The sequence below is a fragment of the Heterodontus francisci genome, chromosome 20, assembly GCF_036365525.1.
Source record: "Heterodontus francisci isolate sHetFra1 chromosome 20, sHetFra1.hap1, whole genome shotgun sequence".
NCBI classification, from domain to species: domain Eukaryota; kingdom Metazoa; phylum Chordata; class Chondrichthyes; order Heterodontiformes; family Heterodontidae; genus Heterodontus; species Heterodontus francisci.
The window spans coordinates 39463601-39486267 of record NC_090390.1 but is presented as its reverse complement, the minus strand read 5'-3'; the positions used below and the strand labels follow the sequence as shown (position 1 = coordinate 39486267).

Genomic DNA, 22667 nt, shown 5'->3' with positions numbered 1-22667 from the left:
CTCTGGGTTTCGGAGCGTTTGAGGGCCCCAGCAAAGACCGGTCAACCTATATCTGTATAAAGGCAGACTCAGCCATGGTGACACAAGGCAACATGTTGGGTACTCGCTGGGGGGCGTCGGGGATGGGGAACAACTAGTGAGATGTGGAAGAGCTTTTGATTGGAGTCCCCACTTCCATGTCTTATTTTGCTGTCGTCCCTCATAAGGGCCAGCCACAGTCCATTGCTATTGCTCTGCGGGAGAGCAACTTGGTCCAGTTCAGTGCATCGCTGTAAGGCCACAGCCAAGTTTATGGCGTCTGTCATCTTGTTTAAGGTGCCGCACATGTTGGCATCTCGAGTGTGTACAGCTGTAGTCAAGGCATGTATGGGCTCATTTGATAAGTCATGGATTTGGCCACTCTATCCATGCAAGAAGACGACATTGTAATGCCCTATGACGACATCCCACTTATGCTTGAGGCTGACTGCTTTATTTTCTCTACAATTGTCAGTGTGTTTGGAAGGCTTGTCATTACATCAAACATTCTCTGCTGCTCCTCAGTGTATTCCTTTCATCAAAGACCCCGAGGGTACAGCATCTGAGTCCTGCTGGGAAGAGCTTGGTCAAACCTGCACCCTCCGACACTCACTCTCCATAGCTGTCCCTGCTACCATTGTATGCTCGTGCTTACTTGTGAAGTTTAAGTCACAAGGTGTAAACCCAACTATCTGTCTAACTGGTCTCACCAGTGTGAGTCTCTGAGCTGGTGCATGGTAAGCATTAGTTCTGTAACAGTACACCCTCAGCGAGGATTTATTGTCTGCAAGGTCCACGGGCTCCTGCTGCACATTTGAAGGCCATGTCTGTGATAAGATATGAATTGGTACTGGCAAGGTAAGAATGTTGCAACTTCTCATTATGAAGATCATCATATTTCACTCCCTGCTGAAATCAGGTCAAAGTGACTGAGTGTTATATGATCTGTACATTCTGTCATTTTGTCACCAGGTAGTTACAGGTTCCTCATTTCTGATGGATTCTGAGACACCACTAATCTCCAGGGCTTCCTCCTCTACAGTTGTTAACTGTATGATCTGTGGAGGCCCACCTCTGGTTCTCTCCCTGTTCCTTGTGTTTTGTGCTCTTTGCTCCCGCAAAGAGGAAAAGAGCAGATCTATGAGCAACTGTAATGGCATGTGTTCACCCAGTGGATGAAGTGCATTTGGTGAGGGTGAGTATCAGGGAGAGGCATCAAATTGCATAAGGAAGAGGGTGAGTGGCAATGGTAAATGAACAGATTGGAATGTGAGAAACCGCATAGTACGAGAAGTATGGGTACACTTAAAAATTAACTAGGTGTGATGTAGGGTTAGCAAGGCAGAGTGGGGGTGAGGTGATGGTGATAACATGAAGTATGTGTAACTATACTCTTTGCTAGACTGTTTAAGTCATTAAAGTGCTCCTTGAACTGAATCCAGGAGCATGGCACAGTGCTGCTGTTGCTGACCTTCTGAGTCACGCTACACTGTGGCAACAGCAACTTTCTTCATCTCATCATTGGAAGAGCATCTCTCTTGGCTTCTCACTGCCCCCATCAAGGAAGGAGTGTTTGAGCAGGGTGCAGCCTTTGACTGTCCTGAACCCATTTTCATAGTTCGTCTTTTCTTGCTTCAAACTCCCAACTCTTACAAATTCCATATTTGGATTGGCTCTGGTCAGAAAATTGTATGCTTATGGAATCCAAGGGGATGTGGCAAGTTGGATCCAAAATTGGCTCTGTGGCATGAAGCAAAGGGTTATGGTCTACAGGTATTTTTGTGACTGGATGGCTGTGAGGTTCTGCAGGGCTCAGGACTTGGGACCCTTGCTGTTTGTGGTATATATCAGTGATTTAGACTGAAATGTAGGGGGCATGATTAAGAAGTTTGCATATGATATGGAAATTGGTGTGGTTGATAGTGAGGAAGGAAACTGTAGACTGCAGGAAGATATCAATGGACAGAAAAATGGCAAATAGAATTCAATCCTGAGAAGTGTGAGGTAATGCATTTGCAGGGGACAAACAAGGCAAGAGACAACACAATAATGGGTAGGATTCTGAGAAGTGTAGAAGAATCGAAGGACTTTGGAGTGTATGTCCACAGATCCCTGAATGTAATAGGACAGATAGAAAAGATGGTCAAGAAAGCATATGGGATACTTTCCTTTACTGGTCGAGGCCTAGAGTAAAAGAGCAGGGAGGTTATGCTAGAACAGTATAAAACACTAGTTAGACTGCATACAGTTCTGGTACCTGCATTACAGGAATGATGTGGTTGTCGAGAGAGGGTACAGAGGAGATATACAAGGATATTGCCAGGAATAGACAGTTTTAGCTATGAGGAAAGATTGGATTGGTTGGGGTTGTTTTCTTTGGAACAGAATAGGCTGAGGGGAGATTTAATTGATGTGTATAAAATAGATGAGGGGTCTGGATAGGAAGGACCTATTTCCGTTAGCACAGAGGTCTGTAACCAGAGGGTCTAGATTTAAAGTAATTGGCAGAGGGATTGAGGGGAGTTGAGTTTTTTTTTCTCCGAGGGTAATGAGGACCTGGAATTCGCTGCCTGAAAGGATGGTAGAGGCAGAACCCTTCATCGCATTTTTAAAAACATTTGGATGTGCACTTGAGCTGTAACCTACAGGGCTGGAAGGTGGGATTAGGCTGCATAGCTCTTTGGCCAGCATAGACATGATGGACCAAATGGCCGCCTCCTGTGCCGTAAATCAATATTTGTTCTAAATACTGGAGTTGAAATAATGTCATCTGGGTCCTCACCGTGCCCAGTGCCACGCAATCAACCACAAACCTGGCAGTAAAATGCTAACAAAGTGGCTGCATTAAAATGCCATTAATGGACACGCTGAACTTACTTCCAGATTTCCTGCGTGATATCGGATCCCACCTGCTCCCAATGTGGCTCTGATTTATTATTGGGGCCATTCTCTTGCTTGTCATAGGGGAAGGGACCGAAAAGAATAATTCTCTCTTTTTAGATACATTTTTTAAGGATGTAAAATTTGCATGAAAAATGTTAAATAAGTGTGCACATCCAGTTTTCCACCATTTCAGACTACTCTGACAGTTTCAGGAGCTTCAATTCCATTGAACAGTTGATAACAGTTTATTTCTAATAAGCTGATACTTTTTTTGCTAAGTAAAATGTATAGTTATAAGTTGAAACATTCGGGGAAACTATAAAATAAATCCCTTAGCTCCCTGAGGTGTCAGATTGAAAAGACAGTGTGTGGCAGAGCCCTGTTGGCCCGAAGGTCCTGTGTTCAATTCCCGAGCTGTGCTGACTTATCAAATTTATGGTGGGAATGGCAGTAGGGGCAGTGCAGATGGTCTCGGTCTCAGTTACTAAAGAGATTTGCAGGAGAAAATGGGTCACTTCTGATCATCTATCAACCCATGCTGCAAAGTTCACATGTATGGACAATGATGTTGACTGAGAGCAGGTTCTATGTCAGCTACCCTCTCTCTCCCTGTTGTACCCATCCCCTTGTTTCATGGTAAAATAGTCTAATACTCATTGTCTAGTCTCCTACATGAATGACCATGTGGGTAAGGTATTGGAAAGCATATTGCAAGAGAAGTCATTGCTTGGAAGGAGAGGAATTGACAAAAAACATACATAAATATGATTTCTCACCAATTTTATATTTGAAGTATAAAGCTTAAAATGAAAATGATGTAATATCCCTAGTTAAGTAGTTGAAGTTTGTAAATAACCTAGATTTTTATTGTGTAAATTGGAGAATAAACATGTTTATGCTGTGCTGTGAACCTTACAAGCATTGTAGAATTCCATGGTAACATTGCCATGTATTACTTTGTATATAATTTTTTTTTTACACTTTGGAGGTATTTAAATTTTGATTTCCTTCACCTTTATTTTTAGATAAAATCATTGGAATTCACTGTACTGGTGGAATTAATAGAACTGGATACCTTATCTGTAGGTAAATATTATCTGAATAATTTTCTTTCACTGTCTTCAAGCGCCTGAGAGGTTCTCTTTCATGAAGGGCCCTATACAAATATAAAATGATGGTTGTAAGTGTACACATTTTTATTAATTCACTTAAGGTTCATACTTGGCTTGATAAATGTGCAATTAGGGATAACTTACAAATTAAATATGCCAGTTGCATTAAATCTATACAAACTACTGAGATTAAAAAGTAGTTTTACTGCTTTACTACTTTACATCAAGTAAGTCCCATCTCTTTATTTTCCCTGTATATAGAAAAGGAGACAAGTAGTGTTGTAGAGTCATAGACTGCTACAGCACAGAAAAAGACCATTCTGCCCATGTGCCTGTGCCAGATCTTTGAAAGAGCTATCCAATTAGTTCCATTACCCCGTCCCTTTCTCCATAGCTCTGCAAAATCTTTCCCTTCAAGTATTTTATTCAATTCCCTTTTGAAAATTATTTTGAATTTGCTTCCACCAGTGCACTGCACTGTTCTGCAATGCATTCCAGAGCATGACCCACTGTGTTTCAACAACGTGTTTAAATAGTGCCTTTCACATAATAAAACATCCATGGCATTTCACTGGAGCATTATAAAGCAAAATTTGACACAGAGCCAGAGGTATTGGGGCAGATGGCCAAATATCTGGTCAAATAGGTAGGTTTCAAGGAGCATCTTAAAGATAGAGAGGCAGAGAGGTTTAGGGAGGGAATTGTAGTGCTTAGGGACTTGGCACCTGAAAGCATGGCCACCAGTGATGGAACAATTAAAATTGGGGATGCTCAAGAGGTCAGAATTAGAGAAGCACATCTTGGGTTGGGGGGCTGGAGGAAATTAGAGATAGGGAGGGGTGAGGCCATAGAGGGATTTGAAAGCAAGCATGAGAATTTTAAAATCGAAGTGGTGCTTAACTGGAAGGCAACGTATGTCAGTGAGCACAGGGGTGATAGGGTGAACAGGTCTTTTTGCGAGTAAGGACAGTGACAGCAGTATTTTGGATGAGCTCAAATTTATTTAGGGTAGAATGTGGGAGGCTGGCCAGGAGTGCATTGGAATAGTCAAGTCTAGAGGTAATAAAGGCATGAATGAAGATGTCAGCAGCAGATGAGCTGAGGCAGGGGCGGAGTTGAGTGATATAACAGAAGTGGAAATCAACGCTGTTAGTGATGGTGGGGATATGTGATCAGGAGCTCATCTTGATGTTATATATGACACCAAGTTTACGTACTGTCTGGTTCAGCCTCAGGCAATTGCCAGGGAGAGGGATGGAGTTTGTAGCACGGATCAAAGACAATGGTTTCGGTTTTCCCAATATTTTAATTGGAGGAAATTTCTGTTCCTCCAGTACTGGATGTTGGACAAGCAGTCTGATAATTTAGAGACAGTGGAGTATCACAGAATCGCAGAATAATACAGTGCAGAAGAGGCCCTTTGGCCCATCGAGTCTGCACCGATGCATTAAAACACCTGACCTGTCTACCTAATCCCATTTGCCAGCACTTGGCCCATAGCCTTGAATGTTATGATGTACCAAGTGCTCATCCAGGTACTTTTTAAAGGATGTGAGGCAACCTGCATCTACCACCCTTCCAGGCAGGGCATTCCAGACCGTCACCACCCTCTGGGTAAAAAAGTTCTTCCTTAAGTCCCCCTTAAACCTCCCGCCCCTCACCTTAAACTTGTGATCCCTCGTAACTGACCTTTCAACTAAGGGGAACAGCTGCTTCCTATCCACCCTGTCCATGCCCCTCACAATCTTGTACACCTCGATCAGGTCACCCCTCAGTCTTCTCCGCTCCAGTGAAAACAACCCAAGCCTATCCAACCTCTCTTCATAGCTTAAATGTTCCATCCCAGGCAACACCTTGGTGAATCGCCTCTGCACCCTCTCCAATGCAATCACATCCTTCCTATAATGTGGTGACCAGTATTGCACACAGTACTCCAGCTGTGGCCTTACCAAAGTTCTGTACAACTCCAACATGACCTCCCTGCTTTTGTAATCTATGCCTCAATTGATAAAGGCAAGTGTCCCATATGCCTTTTTTACCACCCTATTAACCTGCCCTTCTGCCTTCAGAGATCTATGGACAAACACACCAAGGTCCCTTTGTTCCTTGGAACTTCCCAGTGTCAGGCCATTCATTGAATATTTCTGTGTCACATTACTCCTTCCAATGTGTATCACCTCACACTTTTCAGCATTAAATTCCAACTGCCACTTTTCTGCCCATTTGACCATCCCGTCTATATCTTTCTGTAACCTAAGACACTCCACCTCACTGTTAACCACTCGGCCAATCTTTGTGTCATCCGTGAACTTACTGATCCTACCCCCCACATAGTCATCTATGTCGTTTATATAAATGACAAACAATAGGGGCCCCAGCACAGATCCCTGTGGTACGCCACTGGACACTGGCTTCCAGGCACTAAAACAGCCGTCTGTCATCACTCTCTTGCCTCCTACAGCTAAGCCAATTTTGAATCCACCTTATCAAGTTACCTTGTGTCCCATGTGCATTTGCTTTCTTGATAAGTCTCCCATGTGGGACTTTGCTGAAATCCATGTAAACTACATCAACTGCACTACCCTCATCTACACACCTGGTCACATGCTCAAAAAATTCAATCGCATTTGTTAGGCATGACCTCCCTCTGACAAAGCCAATGTGACTATTCCTAATCAAATTTTGCCTCTCCAAGTGGACATAGATTCTCTCCTTCAGAATTTTCTCCAATAGTTTCCCTACCACTGACGTGAGACTCACTGGTCTGTAGTTCCCTGGCTTATCTCTACAACCTTTCTTAAATAGTGGGACCACATTAGCTGTTCTCCAGTCCTCTGGCACCTCCCCTGGGGCCAGAGAGCAATTAAAAATTAGGGTCAGAGCCCCTGCAATCTCCACCCTTGCCTCCCCCAGCATCCTGGGACACAAATTGTCCGGACCTGGAGATTTGTCCATTTTTAAGCCTTCCAAAATCTCCAATACCTTGTCACTCCCTATGATAATTTGCTCAAGAACCTCACAGTCTCTCTCTCTAAGTTCCATATCTACATCCTCATTCTCTTGGGTGAAGACAGATGTGAAGTATTCATTCAACACCCTACCAATGTCCTCTGGCTCCACCCACAAATTTCCCCCTTGGTCCCTAATGGGTCCTACTCTTTCCCTGGTGGTGTTGAGGTAAAAGGAAAAAGTCTTCCCATCTCGCCTCTTGTTCTATTGCCAATTCCCTTTAAATCTCTGTCCTCTGGCTACTGACCATCCTGCCACTGGAAACAGTTTCTCCTTATTTACTATATCAAAACCAGTCATGATTTTGAACACCTTTATCAAATCTCTGTTCTAAGGGGATCATCCCCAACTTCTCTACTCTCTCCACATAAATAAGGCCCTGCATCCTTGGTACTATTCAAGTAAATTTCCTCTGTATCCAGCTTAAGGCCTTCACGTCCTTCCTAAAGTGTTATACCAGATTTCCACAGAATACTCCACCTAGGGCCTAACCAGTGATTTAGAAAGGTTTTGCATAACTTTCTTGCTTTTGTAATCCATGCCTCTGTTTATAAAGCCAAGGATCCCATATGCTTTTTTAACAGCTTTCTCAACTTGTTCTTCCATCTTCGAAGAATTGCATATCTACACCTCCAGGTCTCTCTGTTGCTGCGCCCTCTTTAAAATTGTACCATTTAGTTTATATTGCCTCTCCTCATTCTTCCTATAAAATGTATCACTTCATACTTCCCTGCATTAAATTTCATCTGCTGTGTGTCTGCTCATTTCACGAGATAGGATTAATTGATGATCTCATAGTGAAGGTGCCCCTTGGTTGCAGCGATCATAATATAATTGAATTTTACATTCAGTCTGAGTGAAAGAAGAATGGGTTCAAGACTAGTATTTTAAACTTAAATAAGGGCAATTATGTATTGTACTTAGATTTTCAGAAGGCATTTGATAAGGTGCCACATCAAAGGTTATTGCGGAAAATAAAAGCTCATGGTGTAGGGGGTAATGTACTGGCATGGAAAGAAGATTGACTAGCTAACAGGAAGCAGAGAGTAGGCATAAATGGGTCATTTTCTGGTTAGCAAGATGTAACAAATGGTGTGCCGCAGGGATCCGTGCTGGGGCCTCAGCTTCTTACAATTTATATAAATGACTTGGATGAAGGGATTGAAGGTACGGTTGCTAAATTTGCTGATGACACAAAGATAGATAGGAAAGTAAGGTGTGAAGAGGACATAAGGAGGCTACAAACAGATATAGATAGGTTAAATGAGTGGGCAAATGGAGTATTATGTGGGAAAATGTGAAATTGTCCATTTCGGCAGGAAGAATAAAAAAGAAGCATATTATCTGAATGGTGAGAGATTGCAGAGCTCTGAGATGCAGAGGGATCTAGGTGTCCTAGTGCATGAATCGCAATAGGTTAGTATGCAGGTAACGCAAGTAATTCGGAAAGCTAATAGAATGTTATCGTTTATTGTGAGGGGAGTTGAATACAAGAGTAGGGAGGTTATGCTTCAGTTATACAGGGCATTGGTGAGACCAGATCTGGAGTATTGTCTACAGTGGTGGTTTCCTTATTAAAGGAAGGATGTAAATGTGTTAGAAGCAGTTCAGAGAAGGTTTACTAAACTAATACCTGAAATGGGCGGGTTGTCTTGCGAGGAAAGGTTGGACAGGTTAGGCTTGTATCCGCTGGAGTTTAGGAGAGTAAGGGGCGACTTGATTGAAACATATAAGATTCTGAGAGGTCTTGACAGGGTGGATGTGGAAAGGATGTTTCCCCTTATGGAAGAATCTAGAACTAGAGGTCACTGTTTAAAAGTAAGAGATCACCCATTTAAGACCGAGATGAGAATTTTTTTCTCTGAGGGTCGTGAATCTTTGGAACTCTCTTCCTCAAAAGGCAGTGGAAGCAGAGTCTTTAAATATTTTTAAGGCAGAGGTAGATAGATTCTTAATGAGCAAGGGGGTGGAAGGTTATCAGGGGTAGGCAGATATGCGAAGTCAAGGTTACAATCAGATCAGCCATGATCTTGCTGAATGGCGGAGCAGGCTCGAGGGGCTGAGTGGCCTCCTCGTGCTCCTAATTTGTATGTTCGTATGTTCACCTGTTATTGTGCTCCTGAAGTATGTTGCTATCCTCCTATATTTTAGAGTTTAGTGTCATCTCCAGACTTTGAAATGGTGCCCTGTAGACACAAATCCAGGTCAATATACATTTACAAGAGCAATGGATTTAATGCCAACCCCTGAGGGACGCTGCTCTTGTCTTAAAAGCAGCCATTCACTATTCCTCCCTATTTTCTGGCTTGTAGCCAGTTTTCTGATCTCCCTGCCACTGCCTTTTTAATCCCATGGGCTTCAATTTTGCGTACAGGTCTGTTAGGTGGTACTTTCTCAAATGACCTTTGAAATTCTATAGCCTTAATGAGATATTTTTAATTAAAGCTTGGGGTGGGGGGGGGGGGGGGTCTCTGTTTTTCTGCAAAAGTTGAAAGTACTGTATAATTAGGGAAATTACAAAGTTAAGGAACACGTTCCATGACACTTGTCATGGGGTATGGTTGAATAGTTATGTTAATGGCCTGGTAATCCAGAGGTTTGGACTGATAATTCAAAGACATGAGTTCAAATCTGCCACTGCAGCTGGGGAATTTAAATTTAATTAATTAAATAAATCTGAAATATAAAAGTTGCATCAGTAATGATGACCATGGGCTGGATTTTACGTTGGGCAGACGGAGCTGACCACTGACGTGAAAGTTGGTGGCAAACCCGCTTCCGCCCGGCCCGGGGATCCGTCCCGCATTTTAGGGGTCCCCGGGCTTTAATTGTTTCGAGGTGGGACTTCCACCCGTTTGAGGGAGGAAGTCCCACTTCGCTGAGCTGCTGGCCAATCATTGAGCTGGCAGCTCTTAGTCCCAGCAGCCCCACCAGTAGCGGTGGCCACTGCAGGGACTACATCCTAGCAAAGGACATGGAGCCAGGAGTGCAGATAAGTTAGGGTTGCCTCACCGGAGTGACCGGTCCCGGCGAGGCAAGGATGGTCATTTGGGGGGAAGGGGGGGCGTCTCGGGTCCTAGGGGTGGTTGGGGAAACGGGGGCAGCCCTCAATCGGGCACCCTCTGCCCGTTCATGCGCCCCCGCCCCGGTGCGCTGAGAGGCCACCAGGTTTCAGTGGGCGGCCTTTCACGCCTCCTTATGGGCTTTGATTGGCCTGGGGCAGGCGGCCCGTTTCTCACCCCCATCCGGCCCACGTAAAGTGAGGCGGGAGCGGGTCAGGAAGGCCTCCCGGAGCCTCCTGCTCAATCTTATGCTGCCACCATCCGGCTCGCTGGAGTGGCATAAAATTCCATCCATGAAACTACAGGATTGTCGTAAAAACACATCAGGTTCACTAATGTCCTTTAGGGAAGAAAACCTGCCATTCATTATCCAATCTGGCCTACATGTGAATCCAGACCCACAGTAACTGCCCTCTGAAATGGTCTAGCAAACCACTCAGTTGTACTCAAGAAGGTGGCTCACCACCACTTTCTCAGAACAGTTAGGGATGGGCAATAAATGCTGGCTTTGCCAGCGACGTCCACATCCTGGGAATGAATTAAATGACTATACTACGCATTATAATAAAAACAAGAAATGCTGGAAATACTCAGCAGGTCTGGCAGCATCTGTGGAGAGAGAAGCAGAGTTAACATTTCAGGTCAGTGACCTTTCTTCTGAACCTGAAACGTTAACTCTGCTTCTCTCTCCACAGATGCTGCCAGACCTGCTGAGTATTTCCAGCATTTCTTGTTTTTATTTCAGATTTCCAGCATCTGCAGTATTTTGCTTTTATACTATGCGTTATAACTGATTCAGAAAGACAAATTTAAGTGGTGTGCCAACTGTCGTTGAATAAATGTATTAAGGCCTTTACACATTGTTAACTTGGAAACATTGAAATATTTATATCATGTGGTTTGTATTACTAATTAAAGGTATCTAATTGATGTGGAAGAAGTGGACCCTGAGACAACAATTGAACGTATGTATCTTATTTATTCTAAAGGCTTTCATTTACTTATCAAAGATAGATCTTCAAGTGACTTTTTTTTCATCCTATTTAAATTGAAGTTTTCAATACCGCTCGAGGCCACAAAATGGATGGAGTCGTATATCTGACTGACCTTCGAAGTGGACCAATGAGAAGGTGATTATGTGGCTTTTAAAAAATTATTTGGTCTTATTCTAGAATTTTTAAAGCAGATTAGCCTGTGATTTAATTCAGTTATGCTCTTGGATAACTTGGCAAGTCTATCCAGTGAGTAGCTGAGCTGTACACACCAAGAAGGTTCCAGGTTCAATTCACAGTCACACAGCTCATGGTGGGGCCGTACATTTGGACTCGAGGGTCCTCTGGTAAAGAGGGAAAAATGAGCCAAGTTTCCCACTCCAGATTGCTATCCAGTAACTCCTACTGGAAGTGTGGATGATTGAGCTGGAGGTTAGAATCTGGTTGTTTAATAGCTCCTCCAGTCAAGTAGCCTTCCCAAACACTCTGTCAAGGCTTGTGTATGAATAAGGATCACTTGATAAGTTACCAAAGGTACTTGCTGGCCATGGAACTTATCCGAGCAAGGAGACAATAATTAATTGCTCAGTTGGACGAGGGCGGAAAAAAAAAATGCATTTTACTCAAAATCATTGCGGGCAAAATGATATTCTTGCATTCATATAGGATCTTTTACGTTTTTAAAAAAAAAAGTTGAGGCGCTTCACAAACAAGCATAAGGAACACGAATACCGAGCCAAGAAGAGAAGGATTAGGTAGGATGACTGAAACCTTGGTTGACGAGAGTTTGAAGGGGTTTTTAAATAAAGAGGTGGGGAGGTTTATGACTGTTCTAGCCTGTCGCACCCAGGCAGCTGAAGGCTACCGTGATAGAATGAAGGAAGGAGAGGATGTATGAATGATAGTCAGAAGAACAGTGTGTTCAGGGTAGGGTGTAGAGCTGGAGAAGATTGTAGTTATAGGGTGGGGCAAGACCATGGAGAGAATAATAAATGAAGTTAAGCATTTTGAAGTGAATACATTGGCAAGCAATATAGATCAGTAATAGAGGGTTCATGGGTTACAATTATAGAATGGTTGCAGCGCAGGAGGAGACCATTCGACCTGTCGTGTCCATGGCAGCTTAACTCGCCTTGTCCCACTCCCCTGCCTTTTCCCTGTAGCCCTGCAAATATTTTCAAATAATTAGCCAATTCTCTTCTTGAAGGCCTTGATTGAATCTGAATCTGCCTCCATGACACACTCGGGCAGTACATTCTAGATCCTAACCACTTGCTGCATAAAAAAGTTTTCCTCATGTCGCCATTGCTTCTTTCACCAATCACCTTCTATCAGTGTTTTTGGGTTCTCGATCCTTCCACCAATGGGAACAGTTTTTCCCTATCTGCTCTGTCCAGACCCCTTATGATTTTGAACACCTCTATCAAATCTCCTCTCAACCAGCTCTTGTCTAAGGAGAACAGCCCCAGCTTCTCCAGTCTATCCACGTAACTGAAGTTCCTCATTCCTGGAACCATTCTTGTGAATCTTTTCTGCACCCTCTCTAATGCCTTTATTTCTTTCCTGAAGTGTCGTGGCCAGAACTGGGCACAATGCTTCAGTTGAGGCTGAACCAGTGTTTTATACAGATTTATCATAACTTTCTTCCTTTTGTACTCTATGTTCCTATTTATAAAGCCTAGGATCCCATTTGCCTTTTTAACCATGATCTCAACATGCCCTGCCACCTTCAATGATTTGTACACATATACCCCCCAGGTCCCTCTGCTCCTGTACCCCTTTTGGAATTTAAGTTAGCAGGGCTTAGTGTTGGAATAATGCATGCAGCAGAGTTTTGGTCAAATCATAATTCATGGAGGGTGGGGAATGGGAGACCAACAAGTAGAGCACTGAAGTAGTCAGGACTGGAGGTGACTGAGATACATAGATTGCAGCAGCAAAGGGCTTGGGTGAGATGAAAGCAGGCAGTGGTGGAAGTAATTGTCTTTGTGAATTTCAGTGAAAATAGACAATGGGCCATAGGGTTAAAAGAGACAAGACGAGTGCCATAGTTTGACAGAGAATGTCAATGGAGGCACAGAGATCACTTGTGGGATTCAAGCCTGGACTGGTGAAAATAGGGGAGCTTGGTTGAGTGGGAATAGGAATCAGGGGGAGTTTGATGCTGAAGAAGGGAGATATGAAAGATGCCAATAGAAAGGACTAATGGATTTAAGGGACTAATGGAGGTGGGGGTGGGAGGGGGAGATATAAAGGAGTGGGAGTGAAGCACAGGTGCCAGAGGAAGAAAAGCAGAATGTGACCAGAAGGAATTGACAGGTAAATGAGGGAAAGAAATAGCTAATATGACATTGCTAAACCTGTTGTTTAGACTGAAGGGCTATACAGTGCTGAGGATGAAAATATTCTTGATGTTTAAGTTGAGTTTGGTTGGAATAGTGCAGAAGGTTAAAGGTAGAAGAGTTGGGTTGGAGTGGAAATGGAAAGGGGGATTAAAGTATTGAGCCTGTGGGGAGGGCAGTTTTTTCAAATGAAGATGGTCAATTAAGCAGGTCTGCGCTTGATCTAGTCGTAATAGAGAACGCTATACCATGAGTAATGATTACCATATACTGGGATGAAGCAAGTACTTGTAAACTGCTGCCTTGCTAGAAATGGTATTTGGAGCACCAGACCCTGATGTGGGAAGAAAAAAAATTGACAGATATACATGGGGAGGAGCAATTGCAAATGGTGGTGAAGGAAGAGTGAATGAGGATAGCACATAGGGAACAGTTCCTGGAGGGGAGAGAGATGATGTGCTGGGTGGTGAGATCATGTTGTAAATGTTGATAGGTAACGTGTCGGAAGTAGAGGCTTGCAGGATGCAAGGTCAGAACAAGAGGCACAAGGAAGAGTGATGCAGAATATGGAGTAGTGGAAGCCAAGGGCCTTTTAACTATAAACTAAGTGAACCATAACAGAGAGTTCAAATCCCATGATGGCAAATTGTGAAATTTTAATTCAATAAATCTGGTAATTTATGGCCTAGCACCAGGAAAAATGACATTTAAGGCTGCTGGGTTGTTGTAAAAATCTGACTAGTCACTAATGTCCTATAGGAAAAGGAACTTGTGACCCCTACCTGGTCTAGCATACACATGACTCCAATCCCACAATATGTGGTTGATTCTTAATGCTGTCTGAGTTAGCCTACCAAACTACTCAGTTGTAAACAATTGTTGCAGAAGTCAATCATAAGAGCAATATTGGATGTACTTACTGGCATTTCTTACCACCGAGGCTGGAGGAGTGCACTATCTTTCTCTAGTTCCAGTCCTCCACGGGTCACAACATATATTTAAATGTTTACCCAGTTACCGATATAGCCAATTATATACTCTATTTCAGAATAAAATCCACCAACCAAGTTTCTTTAATAAACATCAAAATTATTAATTTATTATGAAACAAGACTTATTCAGTAAAGATGCAAAGCATTAACGCACAGATTGAAATATGCAATTTCCCTTCTAAATTAGCCCCCCACATGCATGCGCGCGCACACACACAAACATCGGTTAAAGAAACAAAATAAAGAAGTTTTCTCTGCAAAGATCTCTTTACAAAAAGGACAACAACAAAAATTGGCCAAATACTTGTTAATTCTTGAAGGAAAAGGAGAAGATATGGAATTATCAGTGGTCCCTTTATTCTGCATCCCAAATACACGTAGACGGCTGTCACTGGGATCTTTTTGGAGCTGTTCTCTTCAGGCGACGTCAAGGATTAGTCTGGCAGGCTTTTCAGGAGAAATATGGCATCGGGAGTTTCAGCTATCACACTGGATTCTCAGGGTTTCTCAAAGAGATGGAAAAAGGATGGGCTGGTTGCTTCTTTCTTAACAGTATTATCCCCAACTGACTCGAAACAATATCCAAAACGAAACCGAACTCTTGGCGTGTCACTTCTCTGTAAACAACTCTCCCTAGTCACCAAGGCTCCTGCTGTTTATTTAGCTTAAGACATGTGACATCCAGTAGGGGTTGTTTTTAAACAAAATCTCAAGTCCTTCCAGTGACCTTTTTTTTAAAAAAAAACAAAGTCCAGCATCAATAGAATCTCTTCAGTTTTCCAAATAAATCCATTTCCACAATTTTTAAACGTGAGTCCTCAAAAAATATTTAAAAATGGAAGCACTTTGGTAACACAATGTTCCAAATATCGGATTAAGACTAGACTCGTGGTCCCAGCATAATTAATGCTGATAAGTACTTCCCACTAATGTCTGGGAGTTGGTATTCAAGCTGCCCTTTGACTAGTTGATCAAGGGCTTGATGTAATTGTACTCCGTCATATCTATCAGCCAGCATCCAGACTCTTCCATCACCATCCCTGAATGTTTCCTGCCCCACAGCAGGATGCACCCAACCAGAAGTGGGCATAACAGTGCACAGTCAGGTGGACATGTCCCTAGATGCCATTAGGTTTTTCATGGCTTTAGGTCAGCCAAGGCCATGGAAACAAGTTGATTACCACCTACTATTCCTTCCTTCAACTAAATACTCCTCCATGTTGAACATCACTTAGAGAAAACACTGAAGGAAGTAAAGGCACAAAATGTACCCTTGGTGGAGGACTTCATCAAGACATCCTGGTTCAATGGAGAGTGTAAAAGGGTGTGCTGGGAACAGCACTGGGGATAGAATGATGTGCAAACTAAATTAATCTACAGTACAAGACTGCTAAACACAAAAGCTAGCAGGATATATAGAGTTTGTTGGTCCCACAACCAACAGATCAGAGCAAACCTCCTGTAGTCTTACCACATCCAGCCAAGAGCTATGGTGGACAATCATGCAATTAATGGAGTGGAATGGTGCGAGAAACAGGCTCTATGTACATTAATCCTCAATTACAGTGGACTCAGCAGGTGAAGGTTTTTGATTTTTTTGATATGTTAACTGGTACATTAGGGATTCTGTTATCAAAAATGTTGCAAGGAATATTGAACCTTGAATCTGTGGTCCTACAAATTTTAAAATATTTACGTTTTTCTGCTTTTGCTGATTCATCACAACATGTAGCCTTTTCTAGCTGATAAGATAAGGAAGCATACACTGCAGTTTTTTGTGTGATTTCTCTCATTTGCGAATGCTGAGCAAGAGGCATAATTCTTTATTAATTTGATGAAACTAAATGGAAATGTGCTGCAGGATGCCAGCTTTGTCACTGCTGTCTATTGATATGTAGTAACTTGTACAATGTGACTTTTAGCATGATATATTACCACCCAAATGAAAACTTGTGGCACACATTCTCTTTTCTTCCTTTTTATCTGCTCAGGCCGTCTCACCAAGTTACAATCAGGTCTTTCAGAAAGTAATTATTTTGCCAGTTTTGTGATATACCATAGCATAAAATAACACTACTTATGTAGAAAGATAACAGTGAAACTAATCTTGTTTCCATGCAATTTAAACTTATCAGAATTGGCATTTTATATATGTGTATAAATTTGCTTTTCTTGGATTTTTTTTATTTGCAGTAATTTAGGAATTGATGTGTTCGATGCAGAGCCAGAACCAGAACCAGAACCAGAAATACTGGAGCCTTACCCCTCGTACTCTTATAAAGGACCACAGGGTCCTAGACCACTGCTTGATGATTTTCCAGAGTAAGGAACCAGATTTACTTTCTGTATGTGCTCTGGAACTGTAATAGATACATATGACATATTTCAACAAGCTGTTAGTATTTGGTTTCTAATTCAAATTTTTAAACCAGAGAAAGTGTGGAAATAGCTATATTTATAAGGCTTTTGGAAAAGTATTTCTGTACTAAACATCGGCTCCATAGCTATTCGTGACAGACATTTTGTAGGAGCACATGTACTTAACTGATCCCATTAAGAAGCCTCTCTTGAGGCAGTGTTATATATTTTGCCTGGGTGCCTTGTTTTTGGCATAAACCTGTACTGGATCAGTTTACCATAACCCAACCAGCATAAGTTTATGATATAAATCATGCAACCCACTCTGAGCCATAACAAGTGAATGTTTTATATTGAAGTACTTCCCCTCAACTTCCTTCATATTTTCCTTTTAAGCTCAAAACATGTTACATTTGAATCTTCATTCCAACATTTGTACAGGTGTTTTTTTCCGATACGTATTTGTAGCAATTAGTCTTATAAAATTATACTTGACGGACATCTTATTTTCCTTTAATATTTATCTATTTTCTGTGTAATGTAATAAGAAACCAAATAATACTACTTTTCTCTCTCCCTTATCTCTAAAATCAGGCCTGACTCAAGACATGGACCGTCATATGGAGCCCTGCCTCTTTCTGCTAGAGACTTCGATGCTCCCCCTTATAATAGGTGGCATGACAGGTAACTTACTTTCAGCAGACTCTAAGTGTTTGTTTAGGTAAACAATGAAGGAACAGAAATGGGCCACTTAGCCCCTCGAGCCTTTTCGGCCATTCAACGAGATCATGGCTGATCTCAAAATCCCAGAATTGTTACAGCACAGAAGGAGGCCATTCAGCCCATTGTGTCTGCACTGCCTCTGCAAGTGAGCAATTCACAGTGCCATTCCCCCGTCTTCTCCCCATAACTGTACATTCTTCCTTTTCAGTTAACTATCTAATTCCCTTTTGAATGCCTTGATTGATCTGGCAGTGTATTCCAGATCCTAACCACTCGCTGCGTGAAAAAGTTTTTTTGCGATTTAACTCCATATATGTGCTTTTGCCTCAGAACCCTAATGCCTTTGGTTAACAAAAGTCTATCAATCTAAGAACTAAAATTGACTGTAAACTTAATTTTACCCATAATACTTTAACCTTTAGATTGCAGACTGGTTCATGGAAATCACAATCTCTCCAGTTCAGCTATTTTTGTAATTTTTTTTAACACTCTCAAAAACATATAACTACAGAAACAAAGCTACACAAACTTGTTATATTTATTAACCAGTAAAGAATTACTTTGGTGTTTTTATTAAAATTATATTTGAGGAGTTTAATTCTATTATCATGTCTTCCATTTTCTCTACCATATTTTTAACTTTAACTTTTCTTTTACCTACCTAATGTATAAGAATTTTCTATGCTTCATTTCCAAATAATTAACCTTTAAATGCTTTACTTGTTATTGCTTCTTTCTGGCTTCTATAGTCTATAGTCTACATCCTTGAAGCCTACATGTCTGGCCTTGTGTGACTGGAGTTAGTACTATTAAATCATATTTTACTGTTCTTGCTGTTACTTGTGTCTTGTTGCAAACCAGCACCCAATATGATGACACAAACATTTTATGCAGTAAAGATGGACACAAATTTCTTTAATGGATATATCCTTGGTTTTCTGTGCGTAATGGCAACATTTTATTTGTATGAAGTTAAATTACCTTAAAAGAATGAGGGAAACCATATATATAATGGGTATTGTACCTCTTTGAGCATTCTGCACATTACCAAATAGGTGCTAATATTAAACTTTTTTAAAAGTAGTTTTGTCCATAAAATGTAATAGACATATTGATTGCTTTCTTCCACCACACCAAACAGAAATTGTTTAATTTAGTGGAGTCTTCCTTTCATTATTCAGTTTACCCACAATTTGAAGTTCTACAACAACTCCATACTAGAGTAGTTGCAAAAGTACACTCCCATTGTGCAAGACCTTAAAATACACAATATTAAAATTTATATCCTTTGTACTTCAGTTTGTATTCAGAGTTGCATAGTATTTATAGTACAAAAACAGACCATTTGGTCCATGCTGGTGTTTATGCTCTACATGAGCCTCCACCCACCCTTCAACATATCCCTCTATTCCTTTCTCCCTCATGTATTTATGCAGCTTCTCATTAGATGCTTCTATGCTAGTTGCCTCGACTACACTTTCTGTTACTTTTTCAAAGAAGTTGAGTGATGAATTGATGGTGTAATCAATAACTCATTAACTTTTCAGCAGCAAAACTTTTAAGTTATGAATCAATAAAAATTACTTTTCAGAATACATAGCAACGGCATGGGCTTACTTTTTGCCAACTTCGAGCATTTGTTTACTCATTCATGGGATATGGGCATTGTTGGCAGGGCCAGCATTTATTGCCCATCACTAATTGCCCTTGATGTTCACCTTGGTGGTGAACAGTTGTCTTGAGCTTTTGCAGTCCTTGTGGTGAAGGTACTGCCACAAGCTGTTAGGCAGGGAGCTTGCTGTGTGCAAATTGGCTGCCATGTTTCCGACATTACAACAGTGAATACACTTCAAAAGTACTTATTGAGGTCCTGTGATGGTGAAAGGCACTATATAAATGTAAGTCTTTCTTTCATCTCCACAAGGATTGTGTGATAGCCATTCCTGTCAATACTATTATGGATAGATGCATCTGCAACAGGTAGGTTGGTGAGAATGAGGTCAAGTAGGTTTTCCCCCATGTTGGCTCGTTTACCACCTGCCACAGGCCCAGTCTGTGTCGTTCAGGGCTCAGTCAGTTGTGGTGCTACCCAGCTACTTTTTGCAATGGAGCTCTTCCATCCAGAGTACATTCTGTGCCCTTCCTACCCTCCGTGCTTCTTCCATGTATTATTCAATATGGAGTACTGATTCATCAAAGGAGGGAGGGCAGTAGGTGGTAATCAGCAGAAGGTTTCCTTGCCCATGTTTCACCTGATGACATTTCATGAGAGGGTCCAGAGTAAATATTAAGTACTCCCAGAGCCACTCCCTCCTGACTATATACCACTGTGCCGTCACCCCTAGTGAGTCTGTTCTGGCAGTGGGAAAGGACATGTACACAGATGCGAGTTCCACAGTGGTTGTCTTCTGCTTGCAATGACCTTGTACTGCATGTATTAGTACCATATTGTATGCCGTTGTGTTTTTAACTTATGTTTGCCATTATTCTCCCAACCTCTTATGTGGGCAGGTGGAAGAATGGTCCATTTTTCTGACCGTCTATTTTTTTGCAACTAATTTCTCTAGGTCTCTCTCCTGTTCTGTAACATTTAGCGGGTACTCCTGCATTCCATACATATATCTGGAGTCATCCAGACCCAAGTGCATCGCATTGCACCTATCCACATTGAAGGACATCTGTCACGCATGGGCCTATTCCCCTAATTTGACTAAATTGGTCTATAACCTGTTGCTTGACCTAAATTCCTAACTTCTGCATAATTATGTCATCTACAAACTAATGAATGTCTCATCCAAATCTATATGAAGATGAAGTACAGCAGCAGTCACAATGCTGATCCTTCATTTATGAGTTCTATGTGGATCTACTCCCTGGAAGCTCTGTTTGAGGTTGCTACCTATTCCTTTTCCAGCATAATATGTAACTGCCAAACACAGGTGATACAATTTTTCCTGATAACTATCTATGTGCCACGTTATTGAAATCTTTCTGGAAATTGTAGTATACAATATCTACCAAGCTTCCATGATCCACTGATTTGGTCATTCTTTCAAAGGCTGTTGAGGTAGGATCTCCATATCCTAAAGCCTTGCTTGGATTCTCTAATTTCTCTAACTTCACAAAATCAAGAGCTTAATTTTTTAAATTAATCAGACATTCATTTTTTTCAGGGGCAAATAGTCTCTTGACTACAAGCTATTGAGAATTTTCCCAGGTGGATTATGCAGAATTATGTTTTCTAGTGTTCTCAGTTCCTTTAGGCAAAGAAACATTTAATTACATGGATTAATTAAGTATATTATGAAGGAAAAGGTTGCTTGCAGTTGTAGCTGTTAAGATGGATACTCTCATGGTCCATTTTATCACTTACTATCAATCTATATAAAAGAAAGTGTTTTTTTTTATATGTAACTGTTACTAAAAGCGTTTCTTTAAAAAAAAATTATTTTGTTTAGGCCTCGACCACTTCCTCCTCCACTTCCTCCTCCACCACCTTCACTTCTCTATGGTGAACACAGACCACTTTCCCGTTTTGATGACTATGCTCCAGAGGAATATAATGGACGTTCAAGGTAATTAACCATTGGTAAATGAGTGGAGCTGAACACTGTTCAAAAGTTTATAAAAGTGAATTGTTGCCATGGGGTCAGGAGTTCAATCCTGAACTCTCAGTCCATCAAAGTATCGTCATGTGAAGTCAGAGAGAAAGTCAAACCTGTCTTTTCTGAGCTGTTCTAGACTGACTTGTTTTGATAGTAGATGCCTGTGTATTGGTCATGCTCCCAGTCTATTGCCACCAATTAACTTGTGACTGAGGGAGATAGAGGGATTTGGGAAAATGAAGGGATGTACATTAATAAATAAGTTAGGTATTTTTATTTATGATATTAGCCTGATGTCAGCATCTAGATAATCAAAATGGATACTGGATACAGGAAAACTATTATCGCATTTATGTTTGACTGAGACCTTTATCTTTTTTTTTAAAATCTAGGTTTAACCATTTCAATGAGCATAGAGCAATACGTAGTTTGGAAGAAAATTCACGTCTGCATAGCAGATTTGCACCTTATTCTACCAGACTACCAGCACCTCAAGATCGCTTCAGGGATGATTTTGAAAGAAAACCTTATTCTATTTCAAGCAGAAGAGAATTAGAACCACAGAGCTCTGCCCCATACACCATTTTTACGCGTGATTATAATCATGGCCAGCCACCAGAGCGTGGTCCCAGTCTGAGTAAACTCGGGGGTACTTGTTATGATTTTGATGGCTTTCGTGAATATGAGTGGAACTAAATCACTAACTTTAATGTATATTAATTTTTTTTATTTTGGGGGTGGTAAGCGCTTGTATTTTTCATAGAAGTTTGCTTTTTCCAAAAATTTAATATTGAAGGACCACAAACCCTTTCCTCACTTAATGCCTTTTACGATTTCTGTTAACTTAGAACCGTGTAGTTGTAAAGAAAACTGTTAGTTATGGCAATACAAAGTATGATGAAAGCAGAAACATTTGTTCAGAATTTTTTTATATAAATCGGTATGAATATATGCTTATTGTCTTGGTTCCAGGTTTTTTGAAGGTGAATTTCTGAGCACAACAGATTGTAGATAACTTTTTTAAAATAAAATTAGACTTTAAATGTATCCTAAAATTGTGAATTGCACGTGTTGCCTCAAATTTAATTTACCACCACAAATGTTCAAATTTACTTAAGTTCTGCACGTGTTCAGAAAGGCAAAATACATCACGGAAGTACACTTCTTTAATCTCATTCATTTCTTGCTACAAATAAGCTAACTTCCATGATGCATCATACCAGCTGAGACATACAATTCAATGAGGTAGTCCTGTTTGTACCTGCTGAACTCAGAGGCATATTCAGTCAAGTGGTACTAAAAAATAAATGTTTTTTTGCTTTAAAATAAAACGTCTGTTGAGGTGGTTCCTTTTCAATGGGTTTTATTACTCCTTGTAAAGAAGGTTTTTAAAAAGATTTTAGTTTGCAGTTATTTCGCAACATGCCGTTTTAAATTATACATGGCATACACCTGACATGCAGTTATGGATGGCATGTGGCTTCCTAGTAGTTTGCAGATTGCTTGACCCTTTTTCACACATCCACGTTAGTTTATGTGCTTATGTGGAAATTTGTTGCTGGTGGAGGGTT

The 22667-nt window shown here is 41.2% G+C and overlaps 1 protein-coding gene across 1 annotated transcript in view; it reads left to right on the top strand.

Annotated features, from left to right (window-relative positions):
- LOC137380595 (RNA/RNP complex-1-interacting phosphatase-like) overlaps positions 1–22427 on the top strand; it is a 56686-nt gene extending 34259 nt beyond the window's left edge. Inside the window, exons 6-12 of the mRNA XM_068052654.1 lie at positions 3927–3987; positions 11003–11049; positions 11139–11214; positions 16604–16732; positions 17363–17452; positions 20950–21066; positions 21489–22427. Of these exons, the coding sequence (XP_067908755.1) occupies positions 3927–3987; positions 11003–11049; positions 11139–11214; positions 16604–16732; positions 17363–17452; positions 20950–21066; positions 21489–21792 (824 nt within the window). The 3' untranslated portion in view covers positions 21793–22427. The remainder of the gene's footprint in view (positions 1–3926; positions 3988–11002; positions 11050–11138; positions 11215–16603; positions 16733–17362; positions 17453–20949; positions 21067–21488) is intronic.
- The last annotated feature ends 240 nt before the right edge of the window (positions 22428–22667 follow it).